The sequence below is a fragment of the Gossypium arboreum genome, chromosome 5 (assembly GCF_025698485.1).
Source record: "Gossypium arboreum isolate Shixiya-1 chromosome 5, ASM2569848v2, whole genome shotgun sequence".
NCBI lineage: Eukaryota > Viridiplantae > Streptophyta > Magnoliopsida > Malvales > Malvaceae > Gossypium > Gossypium arboreum.
The window spans coordinates 13,037,080-13,063,500 of record NC_069074.1 but is presented as its reverse complement, the minus strand read 5'-3'; the positions used below and the strand labels follow the sequence as shown (position 1 = coordinate 13,063,500).

General features: G+C 34.3%; 2 protein-coding genes and 1 pseudogene across 2 annotated transcripts; 1 reads left to right on the top strand and 2 right to left on the bottom strand.

The window, feature by feature from the left end:
- The first annotated feature begins 1,131 nt into the window (after positions 1-1,131).
- On the top strand, positions 1,132-2,921 carry LOC108450254 (60S ribosomal protein L11). Its single transcript, XM_017747789.2, has 5 exons — positions 1,132-1,279; positions 1,390-1,497; positions 1,591-1,633; positions 1,719-1,914; positions 2,558-2,921. Exons 1-5 carry the CDS (start codon positions 1,277-1,279, stop codon positions 2,754-2,756), a joined length of 549 nt encoding a protein of 182 aa, XP_017603278.1. The 5' UTR covers positions 1,132-1,276; the 3' UTR covers positions 2,757-2,921.
- Positions 2,922-5,822: 2,901 nt separating this feature from the next.
- On the bottom strand, positions 5,823-7,585 carry LOC108450122 (receptor-like protein 51). Its single transcript, XM_017747599.2, has one exon. The coding sequence runs from the start codon at positions 7,441-7,443 to the stop codon at positions 6,154-6,156; it is 1,290 nt and encodes a 429-aa protein (XP_017603088.1). The 5' UTR covers positions 7,444-7,585; the 3' UTR covers positions 5,823-6,153.
- Positions 7,586-7,917: 332 nt separating this feature from the next.
- Positions 7,918-25,481, bottom strand: LOC108451258 (cellulose synthase A catalytic subunit 8 [UDP-forming]-like; annotated as a pseudogene).
- Positions 25,482-26,421: the final 940 nt, after the last annotated feature.

Here is a 26,421-nt window from a genome sequence, read left to right as displayed (position 1 = left end):
CAATGGATTCTTGTTTTTTTTTTTTTTTCTTTGCTTTCTTTGTTTTTATTTATATAGAGTCGAAGTAAATATCATACATCGCTCAAAGAAAGAAGTTGCTAGAAAAAGAATATAAACTCACTAAACCTATCAAGTTTGATTGTAGAGTTCAGTGTAGGGAATTGAATTCTTGTCCATATTTCTAGAGGCAATATAAATCTGCAGTAAGTGGTCTATTTACACCTCTTTTTACAATAATAAAGACTGCTATCGCTATTGCTGAAGCTACTACTTGTAAAACATATTTCAAAGCATGCATAGGAGTTGTCTTTGATTGTCTACTTTTGCAATGTTGCTTATCAATTCTTAGTGAAAGGGAACATTCATAAAGTTTTGTGTAACTACTATTTACACAAAAATTAGATATTTTTGGGCTTTAATTTAGAATATAATAAATAACATAATCTCAAACTCGAATTAACATAAAAATTCACAAATAAACACAATAAATAAACATAGACACCTTTAAAGGACTCTCCTCACAAGAGCACAAATACTCCATTTTGTTCAACAAGCTTCTATAAGCTTTTCTCTTATCTCAATAAAAAAAAAATGCACAAAGAATTGACCTTGAGAAGGCAAGAGAGCCAAGTAACAAATGGTTAGATTTGAGCATTTGTCCATCCAGCTCAAGGTAAAGAGTAAAAAGCCCATATGTATGATAATGACAAAGTCAAGTGTATTAACTCTTTGCTTGGGCATATTTAAAATTTAAAATTTCTACTTTTCTCTAGTATTTTGATTTAATAAAAAAAGAAAGAAAGAAATTCTGTTAAATTAATAATGTGATATTTCTAAAATAAAAATTAGTTCACTGGTGAACTCTAATTCTATGAAATAGTGTTGAAGAATGTTATAACTCCAAGTTGAGAATCAAAATTACTTAACCTTCTATGTTCCTAATATTTGCCACTTTAATAGTTTTTATTTATTTATTTTAAGTGTTACATAATCTTATTTAATGGAAATCATTTGGCGGTATTATCAAATTATCAAATTAAAATAGTATGTGAAATACAAGGATTGAGAGAATTGTTAAACCATTATTTTTAGTTTGGGCTTTGCAGCTGGGTCTCACTGTTTCCCTGTTTATATCGGATCAAAGGGGCAAAGTAGTAAATTAAAACAGGGATAAAACCCTAGCCCTAAACTCATTTCTTTTAAAACTCCCCATCTATTCACGCAGCTGCCCCTTCATCACTCTGCCACCGCTGTATTCAACCTCCGTCGCCTCGCCATGGTACACTCCCTCTTTCGACATCTTTCATGTTGACGCATGTCTCAGTAACGTTTTTTATTTATTTAATTTTTTTACTTTTATCTAAATTATTCTTTTTGGAACTGTGGAAGGCATCAGAGAAGAAGCTGTCGAACCCAATGAGGGAAATTAAAGTTCAAAAGCTTGTCCTCAATATCTCTGTTGGTGAAAGTGGTGATCGTCTCACCCGTGCTGCCAAGGTTAACCAACACAAACCTACAAAGAAAAACTATTCATTTCCCTCTCAAACATTTTACCTTTTGTTTATTTCTCTTTATTTTGTTATTCTTTAGGTTTTGGAACAACTCAGTGGTCAAACCCCTGTCTTCTCCAAAGGTAAAATACCGAAACGCAAAAGCTGTTTTTTTAATTTTCCTTTGTTGTTTAATGGAAAATAAGATTGTGGGTTTGATGTGAGCAGCTAGGTACACTGTGAGATCTTTCGGAATCAGGCGTAATGAGAAGATTGCTTGCTACGTGACAGTGAGGGGAGAGAAGGCTATGCAGCTTCTTGAGAGCGGTTTGAAGGTCAAGGAATATGAGCTTTTGAGGAGGAACTTCAGTGATACTGGCTGCTTTGGATTCGGCATCCAGGAGCACATTGATCTTGGAATCAAGTAAGTTTTGTTTTTGTTTTTGTTGCACATCTTTATCAATTTTTTGTAGTGTAATTGATGTATCTTATGCTGATACTGCATTCTGCGTATTGGATTTCAGTTCACACTTGACGAGACTGAGTAATAGAACTAGGTTTGGAATCATTAATAGGTTTAGGGCTGGTTTTCGTTGGAACTTTATGATTAAAATATTATTACTACATGAAATGGTACATACATTATGTCTGAAAATGCTGCTTGGTTTAATTTTGGGGTCTAAGAATGCAGCTACTTTTGCCAATTACTCATTCTTTGGGACAGTGTTGTGAGATAGCAATGCAACTTCTGACCAGGCTAATGTGTTTTGGTTTTCTTGTTAGAGTTAGTGTGGTGCTTGGAAACTGGCCAACCCAGTTCAAAGTTAGGCTTTACTTTATTCAATCAGCTAGTGGTTAACATGCGTTGTGGAACCATTAAAGCATGGCCGGTTCTTGTGGTTATCTGTTTTTTTTTTTTTAAATTCCCTTAACCGAGTTAATACTAAGTATATGTGTTGGCAGCTTCATATTTGTGTTGGCAGCTTCATACCTACTTGTAGTTACAGTCCATTTTGATGTTATGAAGTCTATAAAGGATTAAATTTCAACTTTTGTTCTCTTTCTAGGTATGACCCTTCGACCGGTATCTACGGTATGGATTTCTATGTTGTTCTTGAACGAGCTGGGTACCGTGTTGGCCGTCGTCGCAGATGCAAGTCACGTGTAGGTATTCAGCACAGAGTTACAAAGGAGGATGCCATGAAGTGGTTCCAGGTCAAATATGAAGGTGTCATCCTTAACAAGTCCCAAAATATTGGAGCTTAGAAGTAGCAGTATGAGATTGTTTTTAGTTTTGAGTACCTGATTTTGGCTAGTTTATATTTATCAGATAGTATTTTCCTGAACAAATTTATTTTATGTTTTAGGGTGGAATCCTAAGTTTTTCTTTTTGTTGGTTTAGTTTATTAATATATTTACAATCGGAAGAAAGTTTTTTGCTTCTTTTCAATTTAGTATTTTGATTACTCAATTGTCCTGAGAGATATCCTCAATGGCCACTAGGCAGGCTATTGCAAGACTGTCGAGTTACTTGGTATTGGTTCATCAGAGGAGGAGAAAGACTGCACGTGCAGGGTGGCCTCAAATTATGGGCTTCACATGATTTGTCTTACAGAAAGCCTGTGCTTGTTTTCAAATTAATCGGTTTTTTCGATTTGAAATTTTATTAAATCAAGAATATTTAAAAAATATGATAAAGCTAAATTTTATCTGATATGAAAATACGTTTAAAAACACATCATATACGCATAGTTTCAGGAGAATCTACTTGAAATGTACCACATAATAAGCACATTATGACATGAATAAAAAAGAACCGAGGGTGTTCAAAATTTTATTTTTTTATAAAAAGGATGACTTTTCAATAGTTGACTTGATAGAATTGACACTAAATTTATATTTAGGAATAATATTTCTATATTTTGATTATCAAAATAATTTTTAACTTTGAGATAGCGGATTAATAAATAGTTTCATTTACTATTTGGCTCTTTAAATATATTAATTTTCTCATTTTGTTAATTTTTTGTCCCAAGTTTGGTATTTAAAATATTAATCATTTTCTAATTTAGTATCAAAAGTATGTTTTCGTTATATTTTTAAGCCCATTTATTTACAGAGGTTAAAAATATTTGATAGCCAATCACAAAGTGCAATGTGGTGGCTTTATGTAAAAAAAACAAATATTTCTTTTATTAAATATATGTACACATAAAAAATAAAATTGGAAATAAATATATAAAAATTCATAATATATATATAAAATCTAGAAAAAATAATTTATAAAAATGAAATTTACAAAAATACAATAAGATTATAAAAATTAATAATATTATTAAAATGAAAAAATTGTAAAAATTATAAAAAATTGTATTTTTAAAAATTTTAAAATATTTTTTTGTAAAAAATATAAAAAGGTATTTAAATTTCAAAGTTTTTTTCCATTACTTGAAATTTAAATACTTTTTTAATTTTCATAACAGTTTCCATTTTTATATATTATTTTGACTTTTAAAATTTAAAATTATATATTTTAAAATTTATAAAAAATTATTTTTTAAACCTTTTCATATATAATATATTATTTTTAAATTTTTAATCCATATAAAATATATAATATCAAAAAAATTAAAAAGGACACATGGCGTATTCTAATAGCGTCACATGGTAGGTTAACACTTAGTCAATACCAATCAACAGTTAGCCAATGTCAGTAAATGTCGATTAACGGTTGATCAACACCGATCAATGGTTGGTTAACGATGATCAAAGTCAACAGTATTTTTAATATTATTTTTTTTTTTACTTTTTAATTTAAAAAAATCTAATTATCACCTTATACTTTTCTATTGGCCACAATAGAAATTTTTAATGGCATTATAAAATAGATCAAAAATAGAAGAAATTAATACTAAAATGAGGCAAAATGAGAAAATGAATATATTTAAATAGCTAACTCTTTAATAAAGATAGAAAAATGGGAATGAAGGAGACTTGGATGAGGTAATCAAAATAGTTCCTTTTTGTGTGAAGAAAAATAGATGGGCATAATTATTAGTATCGCTTAGTGTGCAAATGTAGCTCTCTTCAGAATGCATTTATATAAGGAAGAAATATTATAGATAATGTGTTGTTAGGCAATGAAATATTTCACAGTAAAGACATTTGGGAGTTTTTAAAATTGATGTCTGCCATTATATCATTTGAGATTTAATATTCATCGAAAACAATTGATACAGCAATGCGTGAGTAAGATCAGGATTCAGGTATTGGTAAATGGTACTTCTATTCAATCTTCTATTTGTAAAACACATCCTCTTTCACTTTATTTGTTTTTACGTGTTAATATTAAATTTACTCTTTAAATTTGTTTAAAAAGTATTTAGTTGATTTTTGAACTTTATTTTATCTAGTTAATACTTAAATTTATATTCCGTCACACATTGTCCTAATTTGTTAACAACGTTTAAATTTTAAGAGCTAACATGTAGTTCACCCCCTCAATTTATCCAAAAATATTTAGTTGAGACTTGAACTTATCGAAAAAAACTTATAATTAGCACCTGAACTTGCCTAAAAAATTAACTTATATAAACAATATTAGTGCAACAGAATACAAATTCAAGTATCAACTAAATACCTTTAAATAAAATAAACTACATATTAACCATTTCTATTTTGTTTAAATATATTATTTTTTTCATTTCTGACAACTTCCTGTTTTTCACTACAAACCATTCATTTTGCAGAGCTATAAAAAAGATTGAATCTCGATACTCTCATGATCTTGCTATCAATACTAATAAACTTAAATTGTATATATTTGGAAATTCCACAAAAGACGGTAGATTTCAGGTATACCGGGAGTTAAAAGAGTTGAAAAACCAAGTAAATATTTGGATTGCTTAAATAATAAATGAAGTTTTTTTTCCGACCAACAATTGAGAAATTACATGAAGTGGGTAGCTATACAATCATCAAATACTACTTGCATCTCTACCTATTTATGTGCAGTTATGCTTTAATAAATTGAATATGAAGAATGCATTTTCTCTTTGATATATCATTTAATAAGTAATTTAAAATTTACAAACATGTTTATATAAAGTTTTGTGAATATGTTTGGTAATTGATTAGGAACAAACTCATTAAAAGTAAACGTTAGGTACAGCTGTAGGATGAGAAATATCTCCATCAGCAGTCGTAGTTGTAAAGCTCACAGTTTATTAATTGGGGGGCATTAGCAGAAGCAGTTCATTACATGAACACAATGAGCTGAATCTACGTGAAGCACAATGAATTAACTTCAAAGGGGTGTTAAAAACCAAATGCTTGAAGATCAAGAAGAAAATGTATTATTATTACTGAGGAAAAACATTTCACTCTGAAGGACCCTATCGACCACAAATCATACAAAACACATGAAAACCACTGATCTTTTAATCATTCAATGACCAAAAGAGCAGCCAAAAAATTAACACCCACACACCCAGTTCAAACGATTCCTTTGCTTCTCTCTCCTTTTACTCACAAAATTCCATCTATAGCTACCCTCTAAATTTTCACAAATCAAAGTGTATTAAAATAATAAATAAATGGCAACGAATAACCAATTTCCCCCATCTATAGATCCAACTCATAACCAAAAGTCTTTTCCCCCACTTCAACGACAGCATTTTGCGATCAGAATCAAGAAAATAATAAGGAAAACGATTGAAGAAATACCAATTGCAAAACCAAGTACAACCTTACTTGGCCCGTGATGCTTCTCCTTCTTATTACTTGAATCAACTGCATCATCATCACCATAATCACTCTCACTATCTGCAGAAGACTCCTTCGGAGGCGGCGCTACAATCGGAAATCCATTCTTATCGCAACGAGCAACCCCAAGCTTCAGTTTTGATGACAAAACAGAATGATTGTAACACAAATTGCTATTCCCACCAACCTTGAAAACAGCCAACCGCTTTATGAAGCTAGCATTGAAAGGTAAAACCCCATTGAGCTGATTGTTCTCCAGATTCAACACTTTCAACCCTTTCAGCTCTGACAAAAACTTTGGAACACTTCCGTTTAGCTGGTTGTTGCTCAGATCGACATGAACCAAGCCTGGAATAGCTGAAAAGGAACTTGGGATCGACCCAGAGAACGAATTGGAAGCCAATGACAGATTCTTTAAGGATATCATGTTACCAAGCTCAGTGGGAATCTCCCCATCTAGCCCGTTTGAAGAAAGATTCAAGAATTTAAGATCTTCAAGAAGCGTAAGAGAAGTTGGTATCTTTCCTTTGAGCTTGTTATCAGATACATCAACATGGGTCAGATCCGGATTCAAGTGCCTTGGAAGAGAACCAGAAAGATTAGCATGAGAAATGGTGAGTGTCTTCAGCTGATGCATGTGGCCAAGGATTACATAAAGACCGCTGGCCTTAACCGGAGTGTAGGAAACTGTGAGATCAGTGAGGTTAACGAAACGCGAGAGCCAGACCCCAGAGAGACGCCGGAGGGATCGAATGCAGGAGAAGGAAGTGAGGGAAAGAGAGAGCTGGGAAGGGAAGCGGACAGGGGATACCTGGCAGTCGGTGAAGGAGAGAGAACGAAGGGAAGAGAGGGACTTGAGAGCTGCGGAGGAGAGGAAAAGGTCGGATGAACAGTTGGAGAGGTGGAGGGAAATGAGGTGGCGCAAGGGCTTAGAGTTGTCGCAGATGGTGGCGTTGCGAGGGGAAGGTTGAATGCAAGGGTCTCTTGTGGTAGGGATGTGGAGGGACCGAAGTGTTTTTATTTGTTCAGGGTCTAGAGGAGATGAGGAAGATGATGGTGCTTTGGTGGTGGGTGGGGTGGGGGAGGATGTGGGGGAAGGAGTAGGGGAGACCGTGGGCGTTGTAGCGGCGGAGGCGATGGTGGCGGAGAGAAGAATGAGGAGGAAGAACAATGGCGGAGGTTGTTTCATGGTGGAGGAGAGAAGATGAGTTTGGGTGGTTAGAATTGAGAAGTGATGAGATGTTGAAGTTAAGACACTTTCGTCTCAATCTCGAGATGTCTGAACAGTAAGTAATTATGTTCCGTAATTATATACTATATATAATTGGTGATTGGGGTTCCATGATAAGTTTTTAATATATTTTTAATTTTTCATATTATTTAAATTTTTAAAAAACCTGTAAACATGAGTCAATGATTGGTTGGTCTCTAATTATCAGAATTTCTCATAACATGAAAAATATAGACAAAAATCAACAAGTTCTAACCTAGTTCACATTAATGGTTGTCATTTCCCATTATTAAGCTCCTTTTTCCAACTCTCTAAACCGTTTTGGGTCAGCAAATGACAGCTAATTTCCAATTAATCAAATGATATAGATACGGATGATTTTCCTTTTTGTTTTCTTTCAATTTCTTTTTGTCTGTTATTTGTTCATGTAACATGGTATGGTACAAAGGCACCGAATCCTACGGGTGGCCAAATTCTTTTTTCCAGATCAAATGATGTGAAACATAGACGTCTTAACCTGCCAACAGTCATAATCTAAGGCAATAAATCCTTTTGAAAACAATATAAAATTGAATACTATGAGCCATGAGACTATGATAGTTCTACCAATCAAGAAGACAAACGTTACATCCATTTTCTTTCTATGGCTTGGCTTCAACACCTGTTCGGAAATAATACCCATCTTTGCATGGATATATAGTATCACCTAAGGTAGTGAATTTACCGTGTTCAAAACTTAGCAAACAATGGAAGTGCAGGTTTGGGCCACGGTTGTGCTATCAACGGTGTTAATGAATGGGTTGATTCGGACCCAGACAAGAGAGAAAACAGAGGCCAGCAACACTGACCATAGAACGACAATGGTTGGGGTTCTGTTTTGGCGACCCATTAGACCTTTGAGGAAAGGATAGAGATGGAGGATGACCCAGAAGGAAAAAAAGACTTTCCCAAACAGTGGTCCCCAAGCTTCATACCCTTTGTTCAGTGCATCCGAGAATCCGGCAACCACACCCACCATGTTGATGATGAAAAGTGTTGTTGGGGGATCAATAGCGTCGTCCATTTCACTATGTACAGCTCTCCGAACTCTGCATCCTCAGCTGCTTTGGCTGTGACCGTGAAGTTGGTGTCTATCCCCGCCAGCATCTTCAGAAATCCTTGGAAGACCGCAAACAGATGAGCTGAAACCCCTCCGATCACCCAAAACTGCTCGTTGCGCCACAAGTCCTCGATGCTCACACCACTCCATCGGAGCTCAAGCACGGCCGTCACAATAATGGAAAGGAAAAGGCCGAGAAACAAAACGCTTGCCAGGTTTGAGAGCTGGTCATCGATGTGAAGCAAACAATATAAGTGGAATTACCGGCATTAAGTAAAAAATAATAGAATAGATAGTTACCGTTGGTATGATAAATTTTCCTGTGAGAAGACAAATTGCTGGCAATGTACAGTAAGCAGTGAGTGGAAGAGATGTAAATGGATAGACAATAGTGTTGATATATGCCATCCTTTGGAGCCATTTTAAACGACCACCCCCGAAGCCATACCATAAGGGGCAGTGCCTGCTCAGGAAAATTTCCACAGATCCAAGAGCCCATCGAAGAACCTGGTGTAACCGATCAGACAGGTTGATGGGTGCAGATCCTTTGAATGCAGGCCTTAAGGGCATGCAGTAAATCGATCTCCATCCTCGGCAATGCATCTTGAAACCAGTTCAGATATCCTCAGTGACTGAACCGTAAATCCATCCAATCTGAGACCACATATTTAGCAAATGTTAACTTTGTCAATACAAGGATGAATCAGGTTTGGCTTGGACATGTCAGACATGCTGGAAAGCGAGTAGGACCAAACTATATATTAAGCTAAGCGGTTGAAGTCTTGTATAATAAACAAGAATTGAGATTCCAACCTCTTTTCCCCATTCAGTCTTCTCTTCATAGCCACAGTTGATGACATGAATTGCCTCCTTGATTAGAGTGGAAGGGTTGGCAGATTCAGCCACTCCTCCATTCTCCATTATTGTAGATTCGATGAAGACAGAAGATAAGCCAAAAGTTTTCTCAAAGCTCCTCTGAGAGATCAGCATTGATCCTTCATAATCATCCTAATCTGCAGAAACAAGAGCAGAGATATGTCAGAGCTTCACAAAGTACTAGTCTAGGATAAGTTGCCTCAAGTATTTAGACTTACTGTCAATCTCCCTAAGATTGAAGATGGCAGCATCAAGTTCTTCCCGTTTTGCATCACGGTAAAGCTCTGATGGATCTTTAGGAGCCCTCTTTCCCGGGCAGCAACATGAGCAGCAGCCACAACAGGAGCATGATGAGGAAGAGGACTTGGACAAGCTGGGCATTGACGGTAGTCCATAACCATAAAGTGCTTGCCTATTGAAAACACAACCTGTTCCCACATAAACTGGTCCTTGAATTCCATCAAGACCTTTTATGTTAACCTGTAGTTGAAATTTAGAAAAGTTTCAATACTGAAGCTGCTTCTATCATAATGCAATCACAGCATAAAACAGTTGACACAAGCACTTAAATTGAGCAGAAAAATGTTTTAGCTTTAATCTTACATCAAAGAAAACTGTGTTGCGATTGGCATGTCGATCACTCCTATCTATGCCATCAAATCTTTGAGGAAACTGCACATAGCATACATCTCGACCAACTTCAGGGTCCATCAGGAAGCACATAGCTTCCCTAACTGCCTTGCTATTGTTAACGTAGTGGTCACAATCAAGATTGAGGATGAAGGGAGCATTTGTTAGAACTGCAAGCACCCTAACCTGTAAGAAACCATTCACTGTTACTTGCAAGAGAAGATTTGAACTATTCATACAAAGCTGGTTTTGTGGTACGTATTGCCTACCAAAGCATTTTCAACGCTAGCTTTTTTTGTGGTGTTGGTAGCCAGGTCTCTTCTCTCTGGAGACATAAACCAGTCTAGGAAGTTCATTTCCATCAATGTCACGGGCACCACTATATCCAAGGAAAACCTGGATCATGCCAGGGTGATCACGTGTGTTATTTCCTGGCCAAGGAGTTCCATCTTGCATTGTCCACCCTTCTTCAAGTGTTTTCTAAGCCTTTGCAACTAAAGCATTAATTCTAATTTTGAACTCTAAGTCTCTCTGCAACCAATTGAAATGGAATTAGAAATCATAGATGAGAGATAGCCCATAACTTCTGCTATCAAAGTAGTGTATGAATATTCAAGGAAATGTTAGCTAAAGAAAGCTTGAAGTGCTTACTTTTATTGCTCTACGTTCTTTCACAAATGAGGGATATCCTTCAAGTAATCAAGCTTCTGTGAGAAGTAAAACTCGGGTGCCCTGGGTTCAATAGAGAACTTTTTGCAAAATGGAACCCACTTTCTTGCAAAGTCAGCTGTTTCTACAAGAGATTCAAATGACAGCATTGCAGCACCATCATCTGATACATAGCAGGAGACCTTATCCACAGGGTAGTCCAGGGCAAGGATGGAAAGCACAGTATTCACAGTGATCAATGGAGGTTCTTTCAATGGATCCACCGTACTCACAAAGAAGTCAACAGCAGCAAGTTCAGAAGGCTCACCTTCTCTTTCATATCTGCCATTGTATTCACAGATAAAAGAGTTCCATTCATTGTATTTGTAGGAACACAGCAAAGCTTAGGAATGAACTGCTTAAAAATTGGATTATACAGATACTGAATTAACTCAAATAACTAGCGTGAATAGCTTATGTTTATGCTTGTGAAAAAATAAAAAAAAATAAAAAAAAACACACAATGTAACACCCAAATATCCGTGTCGATTACTAGAGTAGGTTCATAAAACATAACATGCTCAACTTTTCAATAGAACACTTGAGATACAAAAGAAAATTTAAAAGTGAAATCTTAAAATTTACGAATAACATTACCCGATTAAAACCCTTCTATTCATTTTATGATTTATCCCCTATTGACCGAGTGCACATACATAATATATGTAATTCAATCATATCACAAATATGAAGTTCTAAATCAAGATTTATAACCAAAACATTTTCAAATTCATACATAGAACTTCAGCCATATTCGTATGGCTTTATATACAATTATATCAAAATAGCTAACCTCCCAAAATTACTATCCTATACATGCCATAATGTCTACTAAAGTTTCAAACAAAAGTACTAAAAAGGTTGACAAAAGTTGCGATGACTTCGTGATGGTTCCCAAGCTTTCCTCGAATAAAATGATCTATACCAAAGCGAAAAACACACCGAGTGAGTTATTAACTCAGTAAGTCCTACGAAAATTTCAATACTATAATAATTCAATTATCTACAAACTAAATAATTAACTCAATACTATTCGAACTTAGCCATGATATCACAAGGAAATATATTATGTCACAAACGGACCTTATGCATTTGGTACATACTTACCCGAATACACCATATACTCCTACTCTAAATGTTCACAATTAAAATACCATGGCAATGTCATATACAACCATTGACGTATATATATAATATACAAAGCCTAAAATTTAAAGCATAAACCAAGCCACTCCATCTATCAATCAAATCTCCAATTTAATGTTTAGTTGCATTCTTAATTGCCACAAATAATACTCTATAATCAACATTTCACACTTAGAGCTCGATTTGAAAGTCCGCTTTACGTTGCTTTTACTTATTCGCACACATAGTGCAATGTTTTCTCACACATAGTGCCACATAGCTTCGCACACATAGTGCTGTATTTTCTTATCTTTAATCATCATATTATCATAGATTGATCAATAATTTCACATTCGATTCCCAAGAACATATATATACTATGATATCTTATCTAACTTAATTTGTCTCATCTATGCTCAAAGTTAACTATAACTTGATTACCTAAGGACTTACCTTTTAATCGGATAACAACTCCGATCGGCTACTCCATCACTCTTGCTTTCCTTTTTCCGAACTTGGCTCCTTTGATCTTGAGCTCCAACTCCAGCTAAGCAAATAAAATAACTAAATCATCGTAACCCCAATTTATACTTCTTCCTCATAGACACACACACACAAAGATTCGGTATTTGCTCATACATAATTTAAAATTTAAATCTTTAAACTTAATGTATATCCAACATACTTCTCATATATTCCTATAATTCAATACATTATGTCGAAACCATTTTTTTATTTCGATTTAAAAATGATGGATCGACTTTTTGGAAAGCGAAAATGGAGTCGCCACCAATCTTTTCTTGTTTAAGTGTGATCGGATCACCTAGAAATTTGGGTTGTTTTAATAAAATATTTTGGTTTAATAAAACAATGATTTTGGTCTACGAAAATATGAGAAAATAGGCTCGGGATTCGGTTACGTATGAGGAAGGATTAGCACCCTCATTACGCCCAAAATTGGTACCAAATCAATTAAATACTGTCCTTTTGTCTAAAATTAAAAATGTTTTTGAAATGTGGTTCTTGTTAATAACATTTGAATAACCCGAGTCCATTGCCAAAAATCTTCTTGTTTCGACGTTCAAAAATTTGTAATTCGAAAATAACAAAAGGATGCCCAACTATTTGGTCCAACGAAAAATCGATACCCAGCACAGTAGGGCACGATTCCTCGAATTTCCAAACATTGATCATTGCCTTACCTTGGAAGATACGAGTGAAATTCCTAAGAGACATTCGATTATTTTGAACAAATGGGAGATTGCAACCCAACCCGATCGGGCACTATTCCCCGAATTGCCAAACATCGAACTTTTCTTTCATTTTAAAGAGTTTTTAGAAAACGTGAGTGAAATTCCAAAGGGATCTTCAATCGTTTTGAACAAATGAAAATGCGCAACCCAGCACGATAGGGCACGATTCTCGAATTTCCAAACATCGAATATCGCCTTTGTTTTAAATAATTGTGAAACTAGCTTAAAACGTATTAATTTGACTTGAAATAAGACGAAATTAATCATAAAATTTAGATTTTGTAAAATCACATTTAATAAACCAAGTGGAAAATGATGATATGGGGTAATAGGCGCATACGAGATACAATCAATTAACAAATTAATAATTAAATATAGCTAACCTAAAAATGCAACCCGATTATAATAATGCATGGAGAATAATTGACATAATAATACAATGACGAAAATAATAATATAACAATCACACAAGCAAAACAATACATACAATAATATGCCACAATAATGTACATAGCATGATATAGAATGACCAATGCAAGACGTAAAAAGAACAACATAGTAATTAGAAGCCAATGTGGTATAAAATGATTTTAAGATGGTGACAAATAAATGAACACATAATTTACACAATGTAAAAATAGATGAATTTAGAACTATTGGTAAAAATAAACTAAAAATATATGCATAATTACTAAATCATGTGTTATAGGATGAATATTTTGAATCGAATGATATGCAAACTAATGAAGGATATTGTTTTAAAATTGACGATTTACATGTTAACTTAAATAATACACAAAATATGAAGAATAATAAAAATACGCGATAAAATATAATATCCATAATAGATTTACAAAACATGCATATATAAATAGATTTATTGTAAAAATAGTATGAGATTAATAATATATATGAGACTAAATTAAATTTTCCACATGTAATGATTTTAAAAAAATGTATATTATTTTATATCAACCAATAGGCAAAAATAAACGAAGTAAAATAATATACTGAAAAATGATTTAAGGCAAATAGGATAAAAGTTTTAAAATAAATAAAAATGTAGTGATTAAGATTTAAAACACATAATGCCAAAGAATGGTTCAAGAAGAACTATATGTGAAAAAATTCAACATAAATAAAATATAAACAATTTGGAATAAAATAATATATAAGGCAAATTTCAAATAAATAATATGTTAAATGAATTAAAATAACACATAAGGTAAAATAAAAGGACCCTTTAAAACATATAAAAGCGTTTGAAATAAATAATATGTGAAAGAAAAATTTAAAAATAATATTACTAATAATAATAATATACAAAAACAGTTTAAACAAAAATAGATAAGCATAATCCAAAGTGAGATATATATATATATATAAAAGTTTTGAAATAAGTAACACATAGAAAGTTCAAACGAATAACAATAAAAGGAATTTAAAAGGTTAACACTTAAGCAAATTTAAAATATGTTATATATATATACAACAATTTAAAATAGAAGGTATGTATGTAAAGATATAAAATAAATAAATAGTAAAATGACAACAATAGGAATCTATGAAAATAAATAAAGTTCATTTTAAAGATTAGATAAAAATGATATTAACAAGATAATAAAAAATCAGTAGTTTAAAAGAAAACTATGTAAAGGATATAAATAAATAAAATGATAATAACAAGAATAAAATACGTAAAAAAATAAAAGTAACATTAATATATACATATAGATAGAGGTATAATGAATGGAAATGTAATAGAAACATAAATAAATAAATAAAATCAGAGAAATGATGATAATGTCGAATAATAAAGTAAACATGAGTATAAATATAATACCAATAGTAATGATATAATAATGACAATAGTGATAAAAAGTAACAATAATAATAATAATAATAATAATAATAATAATAATAATGATGATAATAAATAAAGTGAGTAATTAATGAAAGAAAATATATATATAAAAATGAATGATAGATGAATAAATAGTAAAATAATAAAAGATAACAAAATAGCAACAACAAAAGTAAATAAAATTGAGAAGAAATAAAAGAATTATGAATTAATGATTCTAATAAGGTAAACGAATAATATTCACCAATAAATAAATGAACAAGTAAAACAAAAGAATAATGGAAAAATATATTTATAAACAAATAAATAGATGAATGAGTGAGTAAACAAACAAAAATGGACTAATTTGAAAGTCAAATGGGGTTTTGGGGTAAAAATAAAAATAAAATAAAGTCAAAGGACCAAATTACGGTGCGCTAAAACTAGCAGGGACTAAATGGGATAATATCCCTAGTCCTTATGCGTTGCGTTTTGACTAACAAGGCCCTGGATTAAATTAAAAATGAAATAAAATTAAAGAGGAGAATTTGAAGAAAAATAAAAAGGAAAATGGGATTAGAATGAGAACCCAGAAGAATGGAAGGGATTAGCCACACAAATTATCCATTTTAGGCACATGGACCATTACCCTTTACCCAAACGGCGTTGCTTTAGTTAATGTATGAAATGGCCAATTTTTTTTTAAAAAAATGAATCTTTCATTTTCTTTCTTTTCCAGAAATGAACAGCAGCCCTTCCCCTCCCATTTTCTTCATTTTTAGATCTGTCAGGGTTTCAAAAGAAACCCATTCATGCGCCGTCATCATGCCTCCTTGAAGCCACCGTGGTTTCCACCATAGACGGTGGTCAGGGCCACGTGAAATCGGGTTAGTCTCTTCTTCTTCCTTAATTCTTTTTTTTTTAAAAGTAAGTTAATGAGAAAAAAATAAAATAAGGCAAAGATAAATAGAAAGATTGAGATAATAGAGGAAAAAAAAATTGAAATTAACCTTTTAAATTTTCTTTTTCTTTTTGTTTTTGATACATTTTTTTTTTTGTATTTCAAACCTTTTGATTTTTTTCTCAACCAAACTCAAAGACTAAGCCTTAGCCGTCACTTTTGGGCTGCTCACGGGTATCATCAGCGTTCACGCCTCCACCTCTGCCGCGGTTCATGACCTAAGTCACATAAAAACAAGAGGAGACCCCTTTTACCCCCTTTTGGTCCGATATCCAAGCCGGAGGATGGCCTCCGACGATTGAAACCGTAGGTAAGTGTCTTTGGAATCTCTTCTTTATTTGTTTTAATGATAAAGCACCTTCAAAGCAAGAAAAAAGAAAAAAGAAAAATATGAATCGTAAATCACCTCCAATCTTTGAGTGTTTTCTCTATTTTCTTTGTATTCGGAAAGTTACAAATTTTTACTTGAATCCCCCATATCGTTTTTGTATTTTTTATTGATATCCCCCCCACATTACCTTCAGATTGTAGGTTTTTCTCACCTTTTACAACTTGTTCCTTTTTTATTTATTTGCCTTTTCCATTGCAGGCAAGTGGAGCAAAATGGGGGTGAGTGGCCAACTATGGAGTAGGTTGTGGTGGCAGACAGTAGGGCGGCACACCTAGGATTTTTTATTTTTTTTTGGTTTGGGTTGGGCTAAGGTTGGTTTAAATTGAAATTGGACCGGGTAATTTGGGCCGTCTACACATTATAAGATCAATTTCGGCAATTCACATTTCCAAATTTTATTAGCTAAGTTCATTTTCGGTTAGTGCTCTTTTAAAATCTATCAAGCTCGTATTCCTCTAATTTTATGAGTTTAACGTCTTAGTGCCCATAATAACTACTCAAATAAATTTCGAATACATAAATTAAGTCACCCCAAACTATCTTGATTTAAAATCGACAAACATACATATGCCAAACTATTTTAACCAAATTTTACTTATCACTTATACTAAAATATGCACTTAAACTTACTATGTTTACATCATGCCTTACACTCCCAGAATATAAGACATCAATCTATTTCCTTCTTCCATGTCTCAGTCAACTACTCATTTTATCTCATAATCTTGAATTTTGCATTTTAACGTATCTATCATGACTTATTCGGCTTACATTGAACCATTACTCATACAAGAAAATAGAAAACAAAATGAATATTCCATTCAAATCCTCATATGGCCGAATACACAATGTACTACCCAACTAATAATTCAACAAGTTCAATCTCATTCTCTCATCTACATATTCAAAACAACATGAAAACAACCTCCAATTCTACTACATTGATATACGGCTTAGTGCCCAAACTACCATAGAACTTTGATTTTTTTTTTTTTGACATGGCCAAGAGATGCATTTACAATTAACTTAAACATTTAAAGGAAAAATTCCAAAAATAACTTCAAATCTTACCTCCAACTAGCCAAGAAGGTGTCGAATTGCCCTAATGAAATTTCTCTTTTTTTTTCTTTCCCTTTTGTTTCGGTTTGTAACTAGGAAGAAGATGAACACTTTTCTTTTCTTTTATTCATCTTTTTATTTTTTTATTCATCATGATTTGAATATTTTATTCCTTTGCCAATTTAATATACAAATTAATTTAAATTAGTGGAAGGGCATCATTACTTGGCTGGCCACTTAGTGCAAAAATGGGCATTTTGACATGCAAATCCATGCTTTCTCACCTTATTGTTATTTAATCCTTACAATTTACCTATCATCTTTTCTAAATTTCTCAACTAAGTCCTTTCAAGAAAATTCACATTCCTAAGGCTAATTTTAAGCATTTAATTTTTTTTTCACACATACACTATCACACATAAATATATGCAATTAAAACAAAAATAAATTTTTGTGACTCGGTTTTGTGGTCCTGAAACCACATTCCGACTAAGGTCTAATTAGAGCCGTCACAACTCTCCCCCACATAAGGAATTTTCGTCCCTGAAAATCTTACCAGCGAATAAGTTAGGATATCGATCCTTCATAGTGTCTTCAAGTTCCTAAGTAGCTTCTTCGACCCCATGTTTAAGCTACAATATCTTCACTAATGAGATTTTCTTATTTCGTAGTTCTTTTACTTCACGAGCCAAAATACGAACCGGTTCTTCTTCGTAACTCAAATCAGATTGAATCTCAACCTCTGATGGATTAATTACGTGCGATGGATCGGATCTATAACGTCGAAGCATCGAAACATGAAAAACGTTGTGAATCTTTTCAAGTTCAGGGGGTAAAATCAATCTATATGCGACCGGCCCAATTCGTTCAGATATTTCATACGGCCCGATGAATCTCGGACTCAATTTGCCCTTACGGCCAAATCTGAGCACCTTTTTCCAAGGTGAAACTTTAAGAAACACTTTGTCTCCAACCTGATATTCAATGCCTTTTCTTTTTAAATCCGCATACGACTTCTGACGATCTGAAGCTGCTTTCAGACTTTCATGGATCACTTTTACTTTCTGTTCAGCATCCTTAATCAAATCAACCCCGAAGATTTTACTTTCACTATGTTCGGTCCAAAACAACGGTGTACGGCATTTACGACCGTACAAAGCCTCATAAGGTACCATCTTAATGCTTGATTGAAAACTATTGTTGTAAGCGAACTCAATCAAAGGCAAATACCTTTCCCATGAACCACAAAACTCTAGGATACAACATCTCAACATATTCTCGAGTATCTGAATTATCCGCTCAGATTGACCATCAGTCTGGGGATGAAAAGCGGTGCTAAAATACAACTTGGTACCCAATGCTTCTTGAAATTTCTTCCAAAATCGCGATGTAAATCTCGGATCTCTATCCGACACAATAAAAATAGGTACTCCATGTAATCGAACAATTTGGGAGACATATAATTCTGCTAATTTATCGAGCGAGAAATCTGTACGGACAGGGATAAAATGAGCAGACTTCGTCAATTTTAAGCATTTAAATTTTTTTTCACACATACACTATCACACATAAATATATGCAATTAAAACAAAAATAAATTTTTGTGACTCGGTTTTGTGGTCCAGAAACCACATTCCGACTAGGGTCTAATTAGGGCCGTCACACACAAATTTTACGTGAAAACCCTTTCGGAAAAAAACCACGGGCAGAGGTGAAGAAAATTCACTATGTCGAAAAATTGAATCGATACAAGAGGAATAGACTATGTCTATTTATAGGCTTGTAAAGTCATATTCTAGTAGGATTGAAACACCTTATCCTAATCAATATAAAATAGATGAAGTTTAATAAGATTTAAAAAACCTTATTCTAAAATAAAATAAAAGAAGTCTAGTTCTATATGGATTTTACTTTTATTTTATTTTCCATCGTATTTTATTTAAATAAGAATTTGGGTCACTTAATTCTAACAATCTCCACCTTGACACAAATTCTCAATGAACAAGTTCTTCATCGCGAACTTTCAATAAACAAGTTCTCCACCTCTTCCATAAAACCCCTTAAGGGTTTAACTTCAACAATGAACACCAACCAAGTCTAAGCAATGCTCAAACTTGGTTATAGGAAGTGACTTAGTCATCATATCTGCAGGATTTTCATGAGTACTAATTTTGCTCAGAACAATATCACCACGAGCAATAATATCACGAACAAAATGATACCGATATCAATGTGTTTTGTTCTCTCATGAAACATTTGATCTTTTGTAAGAAAGATGGCACTCTGACTGTCACAAAATACTGTGCTGATTTGAAGCTCTTCATTGAGTTCACTAAAGAGTCCCTTCAACCAAATAGTTTCTTTACAAGCCTCAGTAATCGCCATGTACTTAGCTTCAGTAGTAGACAAAGCGACTGTAGACTACAAAGTGGCTTTCCAACTGATTGCACAACCTCCGATTGTAAAGACATAACCTGTGAGAGATCTTCTTTTATCAAGGTCTCCAGCGAAATCAGCATCAACATACTCTATGACTCCATCTTTAGTTCTTTCAAACTGTAAGCAAACATCAGTAGTACCTCGTAAGTATCTTAGAATCCACTGAACTGCTTTTCAGTGTTCTTTACCAGGATTCGCCATGTATCTGCTAACTGCACTGACTGCATATGATAAATTTAAACGTGAACAAACCATAGCATACATGAGAGATCCCACTGCACTAGAGTATGGAACATGTGACATGTACTCAATCTCATCATCTGATTATGGAGACAAAACTGATGAAAGTCTGAAATGGACTGCTAAAGGAGTACTAACAGACTTAGCACTCTGCATATTGAACCTACAAAAAACTTTCTCAATGTACCCCTTCTGACTTAGGTACAATTTACTTGTTTTTCTATCTCTAAGAATCTCCATTCCAAGTATCTTCTTTACTAGTCCTAAATCTTTCATCTCAAATTTTTTACTTAGTTGGGTTTTGACATTTCTTATCTCTCCTTTATCTTTTGCTGCTATCAACATGTCATCAACATAAAGAAGTAGATACACAAAAGAACCATCACTGTTTTTCTTAAAGTAGACACAACTGTCAAAACTACTTCTTTTGAAATCATGAGAAGTCATAAAGGAATCAAACCTCTTGTACCACTGTCTTGGTGACTGTTTGAAACCATAAAGGGACTTTTTCAGCAAGCAAACATAGTCCTCTTTTTCTGAGACTATAAAACCCTCTGGTTGTTACATGTAAATATCCTCCTCAAGTTCTCCATGCAAATGCGCTTTTACATCTAACCGCTCAAGCTCCAAATCATGCATGGCCACAATACCAAGCAAAGCTCGAATCGAACTATGCTTAACAACTGGAGAGAACACATCTGTGAAGTCCACTCCTGGAATTTGACTGTAACCCTTTGCAACAAGCCTTACTTTATATCTGGGTTCTTCAACTCCTAGAGTTACTTCTTTCCTTTTAAACGCCCATTTACAATGAACAGCCTTTTTACCTTTAGGAAGTTTCACAAGGTCCCATGTTCTGTTTTTGTGGAGTGATTCCATATCTTCTTGCATAGCAAACATCCACTTTTCTCAGTCTTCACAGCTAACCGCCCCAGAATAATTAGATGGCTCTTGATTCGCATCTATATCTTCAGCCACATTTAAAGCATAAGCAACTAGATCAACTTCGGCACACTTCTTTGGAGGTTTAATTTCTCTTCTAGTTCTGTTTTTGGCGATAGAGTATTGTGGTGAAGAAGCAATTCTATTCTCAACTTTTGTTCTGGCTTGAGGAGTTGACTCAGATTAATCGATGCTCCACCGCTTTTGATTTTCTTTATTGGAAGATTCTTTAAGAGATAAGTTAGGTAGCATAGCGTTTCATCAAAAACAACATCTCTCGCTAATCACAACTTTCTATTTTCGGACACCATAACTTATACCCTTTTACACGGTTTATAACCAAGAAAAACACATTTAATGGATCTCGATTCCAATTTTCCATTATCAACATGAGCATACGCAGGACACCCAAAATCTTTAAATCGAATAATTAGCGGGATTACGGACCATACCTCTTGTGGAGTCTTTTTCTCAATGGCAACGGATGGAGATTGGTTAATTAAAAAACATGCAGTAGAGGCTGCTTCTGTCTAAAATGACTTCGATAAGTTGGCATTTGACAACATACATCGAACCTTCTCCATGATCATTCTGTTCATTCGTTCTGCAACGCTATTTTGCTGTGGAGTATGACGAACTGTCAAATGTCTCATGATCCCTTCTGACTTGCACAATCTATTAAACTCATCAGAACAGAACTCTAAGCCATTGTCTGTGCGGAGGTATTTTATCTATTTTCCCGTCTGTTTTCAATCATAATTTTCTAAGACTTAAATGTGGAAAACACATCGCTTTTCGCGCGGGAAGAACGCCCAAACTTTTTTGGAAAAATCATCAATAAAGGTTACAATATAATTAGCTCCACCTCTCAAGGCACTGGATGGCCCCACAGATCGAATAAATATACTCCAATATTCCTTCGTGTTATGGATTCTCGTAGTGAATCGAACTCTCTTTGCTTCCCAAAACACGGTGCTCACGAAATTTAGTTTGCAAATTTCTTGCCCATCAAGAAGTCCTTTTTTACTCAATTCTACCATGCCATTCTCACTCATATGCCCTAGGCGCATATGCCAAAGTTTAGTAATATCATCTGATAAGGAAGAGGAAGCGACAGCTGCATCACCAGTAATAGTAGAACCCTGCAAAACATATAACTTGGAAGTTTTTCTTTGCCCTTTAATCACAACAAGGGAACCTTTGGAAATCTTTAAAATCTCACTTTCAGTTGTATATCTGTACCCTTTTGAATCAAGAGTACTCAACGAAATTAAATTTCTCTTCAATTCTGGAACATGTCGTACCTCACTAAGTGTTCTGACAACTCCATCAAACATCTTAACTTTAACTGTTCCAACACCTGCGATTTTACACGAAGCATTATTTCCCATCAAAACAACACCTTCATATACTGTTTCGTAAGTTGTAAACCAATCCCAATTGGGACTCATGTGGAAGGTGCAGCCTAAATCAAGTATCCATTCCTCGCTTACTTTAGAATCATTGATAGAAGCAACTAGAAGTTCACCATCGCTGTATTCTTCTACAACATCAGCTTCACCGAAATTCCCTTTTTATTCGCAGCCTCCCTATTAATCTTATTTTGTAGCTTATAACACTCATATTTAATGTGCCCTTTATTCTTGCAGAAGTTACAAGTTTACCTTTGTTTGAAGACTTCGATCTACCTTTATATTTACCACGAGGATTCCGTTCCTGTGTCTTACCACGACCATCATCAGCATTCCGATCTTGTCTCCCATGAACAATGAGACCCTCCCTGAGAGTCAGGTTTAACCACAAGATGCTTCATCTTATCATACGAGGTTAAAGAATCATAAACCTCATCAACTGTGAGAGACTCGCGGCTATATAAAATCGTGTCTCTAAAGGTTGAATAAGACGGGGGCAACGAACAAAGTAGAATCAACCCTAGATCTTCCTTATCATACTGAACCTCCATGACCTCCAAGTTTGAGAGAATTTCTTTAAACACTGTTAAGTGTTCGTGTACAGACGCACCTTCCTCCAAACGATGAGCATAAAGACGCTGCTTCATATGCAACTTGCTTGTTAGAGTTTTCGACATACATATTTGTTCTAGCCTCTTCCATAATGCAGCGGCAGTCTTCTCTTTCATCACATCCTGTAAAATTTCGTTGGACAAATGCAGATGTAATTGTGTTAAAGCCTTTCGATCCTTACGCTTCTTCTCTTCATCTGTTAATGTCGAAGGCATCTTATCTATCCCTAGCAGGGCATCTTCCAGATCCATTTGTACAAGAACTGCTTACATCTTAATTTGCCACAACGCAAATCTGGTGTTGCGATCCAACAGCGGAATTTCATACTTCAAATACGCTATTACCGTGATCGAGATGAATAATCCGGAAGCTCTGATACCAATTTTTGAAAAAAAATAAAAAAAAAACACACAAAATTTACGTGGAAAACCTTTTGGGAAAAAACTACGGGCAGAAGAAAAGAAAATTCACTATGTCGAAAAATTGAATTGATACAAGAGGAATAGACTATGTCTATTTATAGGCTTGTAAAGCCATATTCTAGTAGGATTGAAACATCTTATCCTAATCAATATAAAATAGATGAAATTTAATAAGGTTTAAAAAACCTTATTCTAAAATAAAATAAAAGAAGTCTAGTTCTATATGAATTTTACTTTTATTTTATTTTCCATCATTTTTTATTTAAATAAGAATTTGGGTCACTTAATTCTAACAATGCTATTATCGTATTTAGTGGCATGAGTGAAAGTTTTGATTCATGGATTTGTACCTTGCAGATCGCCTGTCAATGTATGTATCCCTGTTAATAGGATACCACTTAGGGAACTGATCCAACACCCAGGAAAAAGCAAACCAGATTTCACATATAACTGAAGTCAGCCACAGTGCAAAAGCACTGTCAACTGGATTCGTTACTCGGTAATGGAAGAAAAGACCCAAAATGATCAACCGCATAATGATCACAGTTCTATATAGTGCAAGTCTACTTTTCGAAATTGGAATTACGGTCGAGAGGGGTTGAAAGGCATCAGCTGCTCTGCAAGAGCAAATATTACATATCAGTCATAATTGAACATTACTTCCATTAAATTCTAAGCAAATCAAATTGGTAATCTGATATATATGGTTAAAGCGTGCTCAATAAAGCTATTAGTGGTTGGTCAAAATGTTATAAACAAAAACATTACTGACCTCTTCTCATTAATTTGCTTTGTATTATAAATAAACAACAGAGTTCAGGTAAGACTTTGTAATTGAAACTTACGGTTTATCTTCCATGAGTTGCTCAGGCGGAACTTGAGCCTCTATTTCCACCTTGATCGAAGTCTTTTTTTTCTTATTCTTCTTTTCTTTCCAACTTTCCACCCTATTCTTCTAAATTAAGTTCCCGTTGTCTTCGGTCATTTCTTCATTAAAACATAGGATGAGACAAGACAACTAGAATTGGGCATTTCTTTTAAGATTATGAAAGAAACTAATAATGTTACATACCACTATCAAGCGTAGACACACTGTTGATATGTCTTGCATGAATTCCAGCATCCTGTAATAAACCAAGATGAATGAGCTCTCAGTATTGTAACACTAAAGTACCTAGGAAATGTCAAACGTTACAAATTATACCAACTTAAAAATGAGGTTGGACCTGGAATATAGGAAATACCTGAGACTTGCCCATGTGTGCGGCCATTGTGGATCGATCACCAGATGCCTTTTCCGCATCATCCAGTAGGTTCTCTGAGGAGTTGAGCCATCAGCTTAAAATATTAATTCAGTTATGTAAATGGCAAAGAATCCAAGGAAATTAAACAAGCATTGGAAAAAACAAATGAAGTTAATATGTACATTTTTGGGATATGACTGATCCCAACTCAAGAATCTAAAGATTTACAAAGGAGCAAATAGAAACATGCCATCGTATGGATTACCGCAACGCAAAGAAGCTTTTCGACCTTCCTTAAGCTCATAGTCGAAACAAGTTTTGCAAATGGGGAAATTGCAATCATGGCAAGCCACGAAGGGTTCTCCATTGCCATTCAAACCAACATGCTCACCACAGGTGTGGCAAACAGGAACCCCAGATTCTATCATCTCAAAAAAAAAAAAAAAATCTACTTCTTTTCTTTCCCTGAGAAACCCAATGGTACGGTAACCTAGCCAAAAGGTCCCTCTACTTCTTTTCCACCGTTCGTGCTAGGTTGGGCTTTTGGCAGAGGGTGAAGATGGCAATTTTGTAATGGTGAAGAGAAGTTTGGTAAGAGAAGGGCGGGTGGGTTGTTGGTGTCATGTATTTTGTAGAGAAAAGAGAGAGAGAGACATGTAAGAAGCAATGTCTGCATTATTGTTTGGGGTGTAAGAAGAAAAGATCATTTTTGAAAATTTGCGGGAAGTTTAAGGAAGCAATAATTCATTTCTGTTGGGCGAGGCACATCTTTTAAATAACCCGACCCTTGCATATAATTCTGCCACTCGGCAACCATAAACAATACGTATTGCATATTCAATTTTAAGGGCATATTTTTTATTTTTTTATTTTGAAGTATGAATGGTTGGATTTTATTAATGAACAGAGCCCAAATCTTAACAGCCCAAACAAAACAGAAAATAGATGAAAATCCAAACAAAACGTAAAACATACCGAAGCCCAAACTAAACAGGAACAAAACACACCCGACAAAACAATTAATGAAACATCAAATAAAAGCTAAGAACCCAACCACCCTGGCAGACTTTCCTTTTCCCTAAAACAACTGAGAGTTGAAACCCTTCCGATATCAGATGCCCTCTTTTGTGCAGCTTTTTGTTGGGCACTTAACATCGAAATTACAGATGTAATCTTATAGATCAAATCCATTGCTATCATGGGCCTTAAAATGCCCTTATCTAATGTATTTAGATATTTAAGGCGATGACAATCTCACGATCGGCCCATAGATCAATATTAAAACCTTGCATTAACCAAGTAGAAGTGTAGAACACCATAGCCTTCAATTATTAAAAAAAAAAAAGGAAGCAGCAGCAATCCGCATCTGTTAGGTTATCGGTAGTGAGTTTACATTCCAACATTTAACTTCATTAATATTTTTGTGGGGTATAAACATCTTTTTTTTACAACGTGACTATTATCAACTACTACTAAGAAAAGATAAGATTAAATAAGAGTTGCCTGAACTGAAAGTTGAAGACGAAGTTTACTTTGGGTTTACACTTAACTATCAGACAAGGGCGTGAGCCAATTTCAGATGTTGTATTCATGAATCTGATTTTTCTGCGGAAACTTCCTCCCAAACAACTTCACCTGATTTTTCCAGAAATTTGACTTATATATTTCGGTTCCTCCACT